The sequence below is a fragment of the Scleropages formosus genome, chromosome 23 (assembly GCF_900964775.1).
Source record: "Scleropages formosus chromosome 23, fSclFor1.1, whole genome shotgun sequence".
NCBI lineage: Eukaryota > Metazoa > Chordata > Actinopteri > Osteoglossiformes > Osteoglossidae > Scleropages > Scleropages formosus.
In genome coordinates this window covers 613,640-627,960 of record NC_041828.1, presented here as the reverse complement: position 1 = coordinate 627,960, position 14,321 = coordinate 613,640, and the positions used below count along the sequence as shown (strand labels likewise).

Below are 14,321 nucleotides of genomic sequence, written 5' to 3'. Positions count from 1 at the left end.
TCAGGGTGTGTTTTTTTTTCTTGTCTTTATTATGTGGAGTAAATGTGTGGTTCTTGTTGATAGACCAGGGATCTTAACCACAGGGGAAGTTCAAAGGGCATATAGGGGAGGTGTGAGGTGCTTCCCAGGAAATGTATTAGTTCATCAATTAATTTGGGGAGGGATGGGGAGGTGTAAACCTTGTTTGCTTTTGGGTGAAGTGAAGGTAAAAAGTTTACAAATCGCTTCCATTGATCTTAAGCCCTGGTTAACTCACAAAACTCCCTAGTTGCATGAACAGATCCAGTCCAAACAGCATTATTGCAGAAGTTTAAATTTCCTTTTATGTTGGAACAAGAGAACGCACCAAAAATACTCTGTAATGTAAAGATTTTATTGTACATTATTTCAAGGCACTGCAATGGTTTCACAAAATTCCATTCAATTTTTGACTACAATACATGATAGATGTTATCCATCTCGTAGTGATAGCTCAGCATGTTTGTTTTAGCACACGACTGTATACGCACTAGAAGAGATGAAAGAAAAGTGAACAAAGTAGCTCACAAAGAGCAAGCTAAACAAAGTACTTTCACAGTTAACGAAACATCCACAGCCCAGCTGCACTGGACACTGTCAGAAAGCTCCTCTCCCGAATACCGATCAATGGCTCCTCAAAGATGGGTAAAAATAGGAATAGCGCACAATGGATCCAAGTGTTCCTCCTTACCAACTGTTTGTGCACTTAACAACAGGGAGGCGACTTCACTGTATGACAGCTGCTTGGTGACAATATGTGATGGTAATAACGATCTTTCTCAAGCGGTCCTGCCCTAATTCTGCAATGAGCTTAAAAGAAACACACTGTGCTGTTGTCCTGATCCTTGTGAATCTAGTAGATTTGGCATTTGTAAATGTACCAGTTACCAAAAAATGTGCCCAGAATGAGGCGCATTGCTTACAATGAATTTTAATTCCTGAAAAAACAACCCATTTGTGAAAATCACATTGCATTGATGTTGCATGACAGTGATGACCATATGGAAACACGTTAGACCAAACACGTGAAGAATTAAACACATTAACCATTTCTGCTAAAATATTACCGGTACCAAAATTAGGGCAGGAGGCATCTTCTGGTCGAAAAAACAAAAAATGCCATAATCAAGTTCTCTCACAGAAATGACACACGTCATATACAAAATATATTACAAATACTAAATAAAGATACATGTTGTGGATACCAGCATTTGAGCTGTAGTTTTCCTTAAATTTCACTGCCTGCTATTTTTAAAAGTAATTTTCTCACACTGTGCACAAAAATGTAAAGATATATGGCTCTTTCAGTTTGTTGTGTGTATATTGTGCTTTTCAGATCCTTTGGTGTGTAAAAGAAAACTGACAGTGATCGTGTGCAACTGATCCCAGAACTGGTTCAGATGCAGCAGGTCTGTATCCTCAGAAAGGCATCAAGTCAGGAAGGTCATTCACATCAAGTGTGTATGTACACATTTCTCAGGTGTGTGGCAAAGCATTCCCTTCTCTCGTAAATGTATGGATCTCCTCACTAGACAGTCACATTCGTTTTCTTTCTTCTTGTATCCTCTGCCCTCATGTGTTCTCTTTCTCACTTTCTTTCTTTCTTTCTTTCCTCTCTCCTTTAGACACCTTTGTTCTCTTTCGTGGATCAACATGCAGGGGATCTCCTGGAAGATGGCTGCGATGGCTGCACTTCCACAAAACATTGTGACACTGAGAAGAGCCACACTAATTCCACTATACTGGCTGCCTGTGCTGGTTCAGTACTTTGTGCCCTTCATCTATAAATGCTTCCTGAAGATAACTGCCCCAACACTACACACGTACATGTGAAGACACACACACACACTGACATGTAGATGCACACACAAATATAGCGCCTTTGGGGCTGCATGTGCTTGAAGGCTTAGCTTGTTTTCTCTGAAGTGTTCCTGAGATTATGAATAACCTCAGACAGAGGCATGCGGAGAGGTACAAATAACCGGTGGAACGACGAAGACGGTGACTAAAACAAAGCGAACGTCAAGATGAGCATTGTCTGCACTGCAGGGCTGACATCTTATTCACATTCCTTCCACCAAATGGAATGGTCTACTAGTGCTTGAGGCTCTGCTCGCTGGAATGGGCTCCGTTTGGCATCCGTACACACTTGCTTGCATGCTCTAAAATATGCGGCCTTCAACCCAAAGAAGGCAGAGGCTGTTTTCTTTCTTACAGTGAACAGAGCTGGGAAAAGTGTGGCCTTTCTCTCCGTGCCACTAGAGCCGACTTCTCCTCCTCCTCCTCCTCCTCCTCCTCCCTTATCCCAGGGTATTCCCCATCTGTTGGCAAAGCAGAGCAACAAGAAGGGACACGTCAACAGAAGATCCAGTAACGCCTTTTTAAAAATGTATATCAGTAGAGCCCTTTATGTGACAAAGAAACTACATGTTGTGAAAACACATTTGTTTTTGCATGCATATTTTTTTCACGGTACACACTGTAAAACTGTTGCACCGCATTAAATGTATATAACATGCACAATTATTTAGTCTTGAAGAGGCATAACTTTGTATTTAGCCCCGTTATGGCTCAGATACACTGATGGCGCCATACATTACGATTAGATTGTGGCTCAATCTCGCTTGCTGCAGAATACCTCAAAGCGGCTGTACACTTTCTTTTCCTTGCGAAAGCTCTCGATCCGTTTCAGCAAACTGTCCCTCTCGTGGGAGTTGCTCTGGGAATGCTGGAAGCGATTCCTGCTGTAGTAGGTGATGGACGGCTCCGTTTCTGTGCGGGTCCGTTTGTCTCCCTCTACTTCTTTGGCCTCCGCTGCGCTGCCAGGTGACTGCTTGGCCACATCTGTCCTATTCTTCTGGCTGTTTGCGGAGATCTGCTCCAGGATGACTTTGGTGTCGTCGCGTAGGTTGCTACTATAGAGAATGTTGGTGGTGGAGGACTGGTAGCGAGACTGGCTCGGTTTGGTTGCTGGCTTGCTGGATTTCTCTCCCTTGCTCTCCGCCGTCACTGCATTATTATCAGCATTTGACGTGCGGCCAGGGCTCGGGGACGCTGTCAACTTTGAATTGGACTCCTCAGAATCTTCAGGAACTGTGCGCATTGATTGAGCTGCTTTTTCCTCAGCAGCTGCCGCTTTCTTATCCCCCTTAGTGCTAAGCAGTCCTTTAAGCCTTTGAGTTTGCTTCTTGAGAAAATCCAGTGGCTTTTTATCCTGCTTGCCCTCCCCACCCCCATCCAGGACGTTGAGAGAAGTGCTGGAGCCCAAGTTTTTCTGCAGTTTCTCCCCCAGCTCCCCTTGAGACACACTGCTGGAGGAGCTGCGACAGCGAGACTTTTTCATTTCACTCTTTTCTGCATCAGTGGCATCTGTAAGCATGTCCTCGTCGCACGAGATACGCCGGAAGTGGCTGCTTTTGAATGGTTTCAGTGAATCTTTCTTTAAAAACTTGGGAGATGGCAGAGGTATCGGGGTCTTTGGTGGCAGAGACTCTTTCCTCTGCGATTTGTCACCGTTCTTCACTTCTCTCTGCTTGGAGGATGGAGGCTCACCTTCGTTCATTTCCGATGGTTTCACAGAGACCATTGGAGTATCTGACTCCACCTCCGCTGGTGCCTTCACAGAATTCAATTCTGTCAACGTGACAGTGTTGACAGGCTTTTGGGTTGAAGTGTCCGGTGGAATCGCTGAAAGGTCTGGTTTTTTTGGTTTAGGCTCTGGGCTTCTGGTTGTCGATTCCACTGCAAGCCTTGACGCCTTACGCTTGGCAGCGAGTTCTTTGAAATACAAAAGCCTGCTCTCTGGATCATTCATATTTGTTGAGGGCGCTGTGCTGTGTTGGGTTTGTGGGCAACTGTCCGAGGGCTGGGCTTTTCCCTGTTCCTTTGCTGGAGGATCATTCACCAAAGCTCCACTTTCTGCCTCTTTAGTAGACACATCTGGCTGTGAAGTATCTACAGGTGCAGTGTCCTTTGCATCTGTCTTCTTGCAGTTACTCAACTCAAATGGTTCTCTGGACATGGATCTCCTCTTTTCCAAAATTTGAGCAACAATTGAGGAGGTTTTTAGAGAATTTGTCTCGTCTTCCTCGTTGGCATCAGCACCTGAGCCACTTCTCAGTGCCAAGGAGCTGTGCTGTTCCAGCTTGGAAGAACTGAAGATCAGTGAAGACCGCAGTCTGGAACTCCTCTGGAGCATGGGGTTTAGCCTGCTACGAAAAGACTCATGCTTGGTAATGCTGATCTCTCTGGGCTCCCTTTTCTGCACCTCCTCCAACTTGTCACCTTTTTTGGTACCTGACATTCCAGAAGTATGCATGTAGTCCATTCCTGCGGAAGCCTGATCCCCAGGCTCTGGAACAGCTTGAGGCCTGGTCAGGACGGGCTTACCGTAACGTGGGAGCAGATCGGCCCGTTCAGAAGGAATGTTGGGGAACTCGCGGGCGCCAAACCTGGGCACTGACGATTCTGACCCATGCAGCTTCCCTTCTGATGGTTGGGGGTAATCTTCGAAGGCGTCAGGCCCTAAGGGTTGTGGCAGACCCTCCTGCTCCGTGTTTTCATAGGCACTGAGGTACGAGGTGATCCTCCAGTTTCGCAATCCCTGCTTCGCACTGGGGTCTTGAGGCAGCCGGTCCACATCACCTCCAGGGAACAAGTGCTTTAGGTCAGGGGGATGAGGCTGAGTGGGAGAGCTCTGACAGGCATACGAGTGGCCCATACTTGGCCTTGTTGGTTTTGTCTGAGTGTAGCGACCCCCACCTGAGGCCACAAGGTTCCTGTGTTCGTGCATCGCGGCCTTAGAGGTGTCAGGGGACAAGTGGTCAACCATGTGGCTGTAGCTGCCTGCTGCTTCAAATTCAGGTGGGCATTCTGACTCCAAGTACTGATCTGACTGATGGTAACCTTGGCTTCTCATTTTGTTGTAATGGCCAAACCCTGAGCCTGGACCTCCCCCTTGGTAGTGGTGCTGCTCACTCTGGAAATGAGACTCCATCTCCTCTAGGTTGTTCATGACTCGATGCTTCATGAACTGTCTGGCAGAAGTGAAGCTTTCATGGGTCCCCTCTGCATAACTGTGCCTCTTGTATGCGTTCATCTCCATCTGCCTGGAGGCCATAATCGACCTGCCCTGATCAAAGAAAGATCGCTCCATTCTCAAGAACTTATTGCTTGACATCTGCACGGGACCGAGTTCCGTGGAAGTATGACGCAAGTGATCGTCTCTCCGGAAGGGAAGCGTGCTGCGATCGATATCCATGCGTTCTCCAAAGGGGTATCCTGACAGTTCTGCATGGCGAGAGCTCTCCATATTGAGGTAAGGGACCCCTCGAGGGTTTCTGAACGACTGGCTCCTCTTGAAGCTAAACTGACTGCCACCATAGGTGCTGCTATCCCTGGGAAGTGGAACAAGGGCATTTTCTAAGACCAGTGGCTGTGACTGAGCGAACAGGATCCGGAATTCTTCGTCAAAGGTGGTCACCAGCTCCCCAAGAAACAAGTGAGCGATGCAACGATGGATCTTCTCAAAAGACCACATGAAGCTGTGTGCAGAAAAGGCAATTGCTGATATTAATGAAATTACTGAAAAGAGCCTTACATACTTTTTGCACCACTACTCTATACTAATGTCAGTCAATTTACTGGAACACCTGAAAGACCAATAAAGAGCAGCACTAATGTACACGGTGTTCTCTCATGTCTTACCTGTAATTGCCGCTGAGTACTGCCTGGCAGTCTGTCAACAGGAAGCGGTCCATCATCTGGCCTTTGAAGGACTTTCCTGTGCGGCAGAAGTAGGTGATGCCTGACACCGTCCTAATACGCATCATCTGCGATGTAAACACATGGGGAAGTATCGTAAGCATTTTGCGTGTGTGTGTGTGTGTGTGTGTGTGTGTGTGTGTGAGACAGCCCGCAATCCCTCCCTAGAACACATCAGCCACAGAACGTCAAAGGAAACGAGCCATGGGATACAACTAGCGGTGGTCAATTGGAAAATGAGACGGCTATATTTTCCCGCTCTGACGAGTTTGTAAAAGTTACACATGATTTGAGACAAGTGTTGAGCTTGGAGACAGATATCAGTTGTGGACGCAATAGAAAAAGTTCTCACCGGGACCATCTCCAAGTTGACTCTGCAACTGGTGACCATGGTGCAGAAGTGGTGTGCATTTTGCTCGTCCAGCAGGATGTAGACAGGAATGTGCCGGGCTGCAGCATCCAGCAGGTCCGAAAAGATGTCCACATCTGTGAACATGTCCATAACCACAGCGACAACCTGCAACATGGAAGCAGACCGTCCACATTATTTATCGTTCGCAGGCAACGGCGTAATACTCCAAGCTGTAATTCCCCAAATTAACCTATTTCTAGCAGCCGGTTTGTGTACATCTGTACATCGGCGTCCCAATACATTTCACTACATTATGAGCTGCAACAAAACAAACGTATTCCTTTGTTCCAGTTCTAGGCACAAGGTGTGGAAGGAGCCCCCGTCTCACTTGCTGAGCCCTCTTGATGAGTCTGCGGGCCTGCTCCTTAATGCTGGGCATCTCAGGGTCCGAGGGGTTGACCAGCGTGGTGACCTCCGTGGGCCCGATGAAGCTGTGGCGGACGGGCCAGCCCAGATCCAGCACCGGAGCCTCCAGGTCCGAATGGACGGGCCAGTAGGTGTCAGAGGAGCCGTCGGCCTCGTTCTCCGTGTACAGCAGCTCCGGCTGGGAGATGTGTCGTGGGGCCTGCACCGTGTTCCGAATGTGCTCCACCTCTGGGCGCGACAGGAAGTCCACCGTGCCTGCTCGCTGCAGGAACTCATTATATCCCTGTACGTCGTCCTCCACCAGTGCATCAATGGCCAGGCGGTAGTCCTCACGGTAGTGTGGCGGCAGGTAGTTCGGGTCCAGTGGATTGTCCCCCAAAGAGGAGCACTGTGAGCGGTGCGCCATGGCAGGCCTGGGGGGGACTCAGCCTGGTGGGATCGGCTAGAACGGAGCACAGAAAATAAATCTCAGAGAACAGACGGTATTTTGAGCGGGAACATGTGAGTGGCCACTGCAGTGAAAAGCTCAACCACAAAGTGTGAGTAATGGAACATTCTGAAGGAGGTTTCTGCCCTTTACTTTTTCAGTTCTTTCCAGAAAATGGAAAGCAACCACATGCATTTCATCTATTTGCTTTTAATTAGAAGCTCATGAAAAAACCACCGTGTACATTTTAAAAATAGGCTAAGCTTGTTCAGTCACTCTATTTCAATAGATTCAGAGTCTTTGAAGATAAATGACATGGTGATTATTTCTGTACGAAATACAGGCTGCAGAGGAATTTCCCACCGAACAGCGTTTCCCTGGAAATACTTACGTGTCGTTTGAGTTCTGAAGCCAGAGCTCCACGGCTCTAAGCTCGTTTTAACCGCCTGCTGGTGTGTATCCTGTACAGGCTCTGTATTCTTTGTGTTCTTTTCACTGTGTCTGGTTACTAAGTCACTTTTGGCAATGATGTCTGCTACACACACTGGCTGAAACTTGGGGTCGCGGTGAACCGGAGCCTAGCCCGGCAACACGGGGCACAAGGCTGGAGGGGGAGGGGACACACCCAGGACGGGACGCCAGTCCATCGCGAGGCACCCCAAGCAGAGCTCAAACCCCAGACCCGCCACGCAGCGGGCACTGGCCAAACCCGCCACGCGGCCGCGCCCCCATGTTGTCTGCTAAATGAACAAAATGTAAATTGAATGTAAATGGCTTTACGTTCAAATGTCCGCAGCCATGCGTACGGAGGCACACTGCTGGATGCTGGTGCTGCTGTTCGTCTGTCCATTTTTGTGTCAGGAAATTAGCTCCAGTATCCAGGAGACTCACACCTGCACGTCCCCATGCCTGGACTTCCTTGGTTCCAGTCCCAACCCTAAAGCTTGTGGAAGAGTCCAGGGATGAGATCAGGGATGTTTTGTTCCCCTCTCAGGCCTCAGTAACCGAGTTAAACTGACGCAACAGTGTGTGACTAACTGGCAAAGCAGTTTGAACCTGGTTACAGGTACGATGAACCTACAAGCATTCGATACCCAGCCGGTCACTCCTCTACATTCACTGTAAAAGTCCCTCATAGCTCACACAGCACTGCCAACTCGAGGCTTCCACCGACTGTGGAAGTACACATACTTCTTCTTCGAGAACTTTTACGGTTTCTGAAAGGCTTATGAGACAAAGCGGCGTTTCATTGTTTGTGTACATCACCGTGGCAACAGTGGTTAACGTGTGAGTCAGACTTTTTCAGCTTCCTGACCACGCCTGGACCATTGCGACAGCCTGTCCTGTGTGGGACAGGGCAGTGGAAACACACTCCTGGGGCACTCGTGAGCCACTCTTTGCCACCAAAGGGCTTCCTTAACCCCCCCCCGGGGCCCTGGGGTATGTTGAGCCACCGGCCTCCTCTGGCCTTGTTTCCGCTCTAGCAGCACAGGCACCAAAATGTGCCAAATCCCCGTGGAAGTGCACCGCTAAACCTTAGTCCTGCTTGGGAAACAGATAGAAGAGGTTTGCAAGATCACTGGGACTGACAGTGGTTCACCTCGATTCCAAACACAGTTCACTGACAAGGGTAAGAGCTGAGATGAGAAGACGAGCTGAGCGCGTGAGCTAAACTGCATCCTGGGTCAGTTCAGAGCGGTAGAGTATTCGGCCTTTGCGTTTCCCCTGTTTGTAGCAAATATGCACGTATTTTGGTTCTTCCACGAACTCAGTGTGTTCACATGGAATTTCCTCAGAATCAGGAACACCTTGATGTGTACGGACTGTGACTGAAATATATTTTATTTTTGTGAAAAACAGAGTTACCCTTTTCAAGAAAACTAAACACAAGCGTATTCATTAAAAACCAGTAAAAATGTAGATGTGTGTGTGTGTGTGTGTGTGTGTGTATGTGTGTATGTATGAGTGAGAAAACATTTGTAGAGCACGCGTGCAGAAGAGCCATGTGTGTATACCTGTCACCATGAGAGCAAAGCCAGCAACTCACACTCGTTGCCTCCCTGTCTCAAAGTCTGCAAAGCTGCATTTTGTTCACACGTTTTCTACTGCTTGTCATCCACTGTGTTTTCACTGTAATTTCATTTCAGTTATTTTTATTTCACTTGCACCTTTTTCAGAAATATACACACACATCACACATCATCTGCAACCGCTTGTACCATACGGGGTCGCGGGGAGCCGGAGCCTACCCAGTAACACAGGGCGTAAGGCCGGAGGGGGAGGGGATACGCCCAGGACGGGACGCCAGTCCGTCGCAAGGCACCCCAAGCGGGACTCGAACCCCGGAGCCGCTGGAGAGCAGGAATGTGGTCCAACCCACTGCGCCACCGCACCCCCCAGAAATATACATACATATGTAAATATTTATTTACGTTTTCGTACAATAAAGCATTGTGTACACATAGAGTACTGTGCAAAAGTCTTAGGTACTTAGATGTTCCACAAAAATATTTGTTTTAGACAGTTATTTAATGTCTTCTGCATCAGTGTCAGTGGGAAAGAGCATATTTTAGATTTCCAAGCATTCCTTTTGCAAAAAGTTACATTATTACACTAACGGTTTTGCATGTCGTTAAAGGAACAAAGTATACACACACACACACACACACACACACACACACACGCTGTCATGCCCTCCACCTCGACAACGAGGAACGCCTGCGGCTGATCAGGGTCTGGGCGCATAAAAGGACAGCCCGAAGCACAGGAAGATGTGGAACCATGTTCAGCCTTACTGCTCACTAACGCTTCTAGTATCGCCTTGCTTACCTTTCCTGACCTCCCCGTCCTACCTCCCGTTCCTCAACCCTCCTCCTCCTGACTCTCCTCGTCTTGCTCGTTTCCTTTGACCCATCGCCTGATCTTCGACTCACGGTTTTCCCGATTCTCCTTGTAACGATGTCTTCTCCTCGGTGATCTTCGCTAGTTTCCTGACCACGACTCTCGGATCATCCCCTCATCCCATGTGCCTTTGGGCTGCACTTGGGTCTGATGACCCACCTCCCGGACGGAAACATCACACACACACACACACACACACACACACACACACACACACACACTGTCTGAAAGCGCTTGTCCCGAGTGGGGTCGCGGCGAACGGGAGCCTAACCCGGCAACGCAGGGCGTAAAGCTGGAGGGGGAGGGGACACACCCAGGAGGGGACACCAGTCCATCACAAGGCACCCCAAGCAGGACTCGAACCCCAGACCCGCCAGAGAGCGGGACCCGGACAAGCCCACCGCGACCCCACTCAGGACAAGCGGTTGTTGACAATGGATGGTTACTAAGCTTTGCAGGAAGTTTATTAATTAAGAGTATTATTTTTGGAAGCATTCTCACTTTACAGCTTTTAGCCCCAACCAAGTGCCAAAAACTGTTGCGCAGTACTGCATATGTATGTATATACACACACACACATAAATGTGTATACTGTACATATATAGTACATAAACATATATATTCAGTATGGACTGTACCTCTCATCTGAAGGACATAAATTTCATTCTCATTTATGTCAAAAGTGAACGTTTCTCCTTGGAGAAATCTCCTTCGGTACGGACGAGCGTGCACTCATGTTTCCACCTTCGGGAGCTCACAAAGCAAAGGCTAAAGCAAAACGCCATCATGTCACAGGTATGATCTCGGTTCTGCTTCGTTTGGTTTCCTATCGAAGCAAATGTCCACGTATGAAGCGTCTCCGTTTGGACTGGACTACCTGTTACACAGGTGCACTAATGTAAGGACAATGTCATGTTTCACTCCAGATCAGTGTCTCCTTTTTATCTTCGGTCATTTAGCTCTTTCTCCTCTACAGGGGCTGAAGCTCACCTCTCCATTGTGTACGGAGCAGCGGTGAGCACTCAACCCCGCTGTGCTGGAGGACGTCTCTGCTGGCTTCCTAAATTTCCACCTTAGTGCTTCACTGGGAGCACCGGCTCTCTTGCTGAGATGGATCCTCAAGAGAATCACAGGGCCTCCGTACATGTCCGGGTGTGTGAGCGTGCGTGAGCGTGCGTGTAAAGAACAGCGCTGCTCTGTTTAGCCGAAAACATGTCACGTGTACTGGGAAGTCACCTGTGCAGCAGCTGTTGATGTAACAAACTGGCTAACATGACGGCAGCTGTAGCGTCAATCAGCAGGACTCCGGCACTTTCCTTCGCTCTACGTATTTCTGCCCACCAACAGAGAAGCAGCTTAGCTGAGCTGGTAGAGAGAAGCCAACTACAGAGTGCGGACGGCACCTCGGCAAAGCAAATGACGTAGCACATAGCTTTATCACCGACAGTATGGCACTCCAGACCTTCACGTGAAACCATATGTGCTGAGCACAGAAATCCAAAAAAAAATCTACATGTAAAACGGTGAAAGGGAAACTGGGATCAGGTTCCATACCATCTTGCATATGTCACAGCAGAGTAAACGCCTAGATACTCGTGGTTCAAGGATCTGTGACATTTCAGTTTCTTGCTGTTTTGACCAACAGCCGTCTTATTGCACGAGCTGAACCCACATGAAACAAAGAAGCGCCTGACAGAAGACCTCATCTGTGATGGCTGACATGAAGGAGTAAGAAAGTCTGAAGAACACAGCATGTCCAAAAATTGAATGCACCTATACAGAATATTTTTACAATTCACCTGAATTTTATTTCCATAGGCAGGGTCACGCTAGCATCATAACTGATAGAGCAGAAATGCAGATGGACTCTTGATCTGTATGTATCAGGTGGACTAACTCAAGTTCTAGCTATGTCTACTTTTTATTGCCTAATTCTGACAGAAGGCATATATTTACAGAACCACTTGAATGTACAAGAGTAACCCCTGGAGCGGAAAGTGACCCCTGGAGCGGAAAGTGACCCAAGGAGTGGAAAGTGACCCATGGAGTAGAAAGTGACCCATGGAGTGGAAAGTGACCCCCTGGAGCGCAAAGTGACCCATGGAGTAGAAAGTAACCCCCTAGAGCACAAAGTGACCCCTGGAGTGGAAAGTGACCCCCTGGAGCACAAAGAGACCCATGGAGTAGAAAGTGACCCATGGAGTGGAAAGTGACCCCCTGGAGCGCAAAGTGACCCATGGAGCGGAAAGTGACCCCCTAGAGCACAAAGTGACCCATGGAGTGGAAAGTGACCCATGGAGTAGAAAGTGACCCCCTAGAGCACGAAGTGACCCATGGAGTAGAAAGTGACCCATGGAGTGGAAAGTGAAGCCCTGGAGCACAAAGTGACCCATGGAGTAGAAAGTGACCCCTGGAGTGGAAAGTGACCCCTGGAGTGGAAAGTGACCCCCTGGAGCACAAAGTGACCCATGGAGTAGAAAGTGACCCATGGAGCGGAAAGTGACCCCCTAGAGCACAAAGTGACCCATGGAGTAGAAAGTGACCCCTGGAGTGGAAAGTGACCCCTGGAGTACATATCTGGCCAGGCCACAAATGCACGAGCTTCGTAAAAAGGTCTCTAGGTCTTCCTCATTCCTTTCTCAGGACATCACTGACAGTGTGTGGTGGCAAAACAGCACAAGGAGAAGTAAAAAGTTTCCAGTACTTGTGCCGAAATACGACAACGGGAGGGAGCGGCACACGGTCCGCTGGGGTTCAGCCACACAACACAGGTGGCGAGAAGGAGCGTCGCGTCTTCGTCTCGGAGCGGAGCTACGGAGCGGCCCGCGCCAGGTGGAGCTCCGTCCCACAGCTCTGCGGCTCCGAGTCCGTCTCCGTCACGCGTGTCCTTGGTGTGAGTGTGAGGAGGCAGAGCTGCTCTCTCACGCACACACACACACACACGCACCTTTTCTCCAGTCACCATGAGCGCAGGGTGAAGATGCCACGAGAAATGCAGGACTTCAGTGTTCACACAGTCACACACTGCGCAGGTACTGTAGTATAATAATGTGTTCCCAACCTTGTAACACATGCGATGCGGCCCTGAATTACACCGGGCCTAGTTCGTCAAAGTAAATTCGAGTAGAGAAAAAGCACGGAAAGGCGACGTGTGACCCGTCGCTCCACACACATTTAATAAATTATAGCGACACATGAAAAATTGGGCGCGAACCGCTTCGTTTCTGCAACTGAGCGCGCGCGCGTTTCCCTCGTCAGGTCAGGCAGGGAGTCGAGGGTCGGAGCGCGAGCTCGTCACGTCACACTGAGCGAGGAGCCTCTTCGAAGGGGCCGCGCGACATTCATTCGGACCCTGGCCCAGCGCCGGCCTGGCCGGAAAAGCTCGTGAAATAATCGGGTAAATTCGGCACGACTCGGACGGACGGACCGGACGGGACGGGATGTCGCCGAGCGAGAGCGCGCGACAGAGAGAGAGAGAGAGAGAGAGTCAGTGAGCGAGCGACGAGTCCGACCCGGGACGCGGAGCGGACCGAACCGAACTCACGTGATTTTCACCGCTCTTCTTCAGCCCCTTTTTTTCCCCGCTAAATCCGATTCGTGTGGCGGCGTTACCTGTTCGGCGGGGGTCCGTCAGGAAGCGCGATTCGCGGCGGAGGAGCCCGTGTCCATTATGCCCGGCCGGAGCTGGAGAAGTGGAGTGAAGTGAAGCGAAAGTGAAGCGAAGTGAAGTGGGCTCACTCCGAGTCCGAGTCCCAGTCCGAATCCCAGTCCGAGGCGAAGAAAGAAAGAAAGAAAGAAAGAAAGAAAGAAAAAAAAAAAAAAGCAGGAAAAAAACGGGTCGCTTTGCGAAGCGCCCACTTCCGCGGTCGGACACAAGGTGACAGGAGGAGACCGGTCCGGTACCACACGAGCGAGCACAGCGGAGCACAGCACAACACAGCAGCGGTGCGGCGGCGCAAACGGCGGCGACTCGTCCCTGAGTCACATTCCTCCCCCCCTCGCGGCCCCCCCCTCGCGGCGGCTCCACCCAGGCGCTCCTGCTCGACCTGTTGGCGTCCCGAGAAAACGCGGTTACGTATCGACGTGTGCTGCGTTCCCTCAGCGGACCCTTGTTCCAAAGCGACCCCGAGCAGCGCTCTCTTAGGCTCGCGCCGTGTTCGAGGTGGGCGACGCCACCTCCCCCCGGCATTCGAACCCGCAGCCGCCGTCCGGGGCCCCTGAGACCAGAACGCTGGCGGGAGGCCCCCGGCCTCTCCGCCGCTCCGCCCTGCTGCCGTCCTCAGCTCCAATTCGTTCGCCCGATGCTCGTGTCCGAAGCGGCTCGCTCTGCCTACGACCGTTTACCCATTTGTGCACCGGGGGGGGGGGGGGCTTTTCTTTTTTTGTCCTTTTGGTGCAGCGGCTGAGGGTGAGAACCTTGCCTTCCTCACGGGT

The 14,321-nt window shown here is 49.9% G+C and overlaps 1 protein-coding gene across 3 annotated transcripts; it reads right to left on the bottom strand.

The window, feature by feature from the left end:
- Positions 1 to 352: 352 nt before the first annotated feature.
- fam83hb (family with sequence similarity 83 member Hb) lies at positions 353 to 13,951 on the bottom strand. Of its 3 annotated transcripts, XM_018747876.2 has the most exons (6): positions 13,500 to 13,951; positions 6,522 to 7,001; positions 6,134 to 6,298; positions 5,725 to 5,849; positions 2,657 to 5,561; positions 353 to 2,339 (listed from the first exon to the last, which is right to left on the bottom strand). In XM_018747876.2, the coding sequence occupies exons 2-6, from the start codon at positions 6,963 to 6,965 to the stop codon at positions 2,319 to 2,321; spliced, it is 3,660 nt and encodes a 1,219-aa protein (XP_018603392.2). In that variant the 5' UTR covers positions 6,966 to 7,001; positions 13,500 to 13,951; the 3' UTR covers positions 353 to 2,318. The 3 variants fall into 3 exon arrangements, with proteins under 3 accessions (XP_018603392.2, XP_018603389.2, XP_018603391.2); XM_018747873.2 differs by lacking the exon at positions 353 to 2,339 and having other exon boundaries at positions 2,357 to 5,561; XM_018747875.2 differs by lacking the exons at positions 353 to 2,339; positions 13,500 to 13,951 and adding an exon at positions 7,378 to 7,578 and having other exon boundaries at positions 2,357 to 5,561.
- Between the last annotated feature and the right edge of the window lie 370 nt (positions 13,952 to 14,321).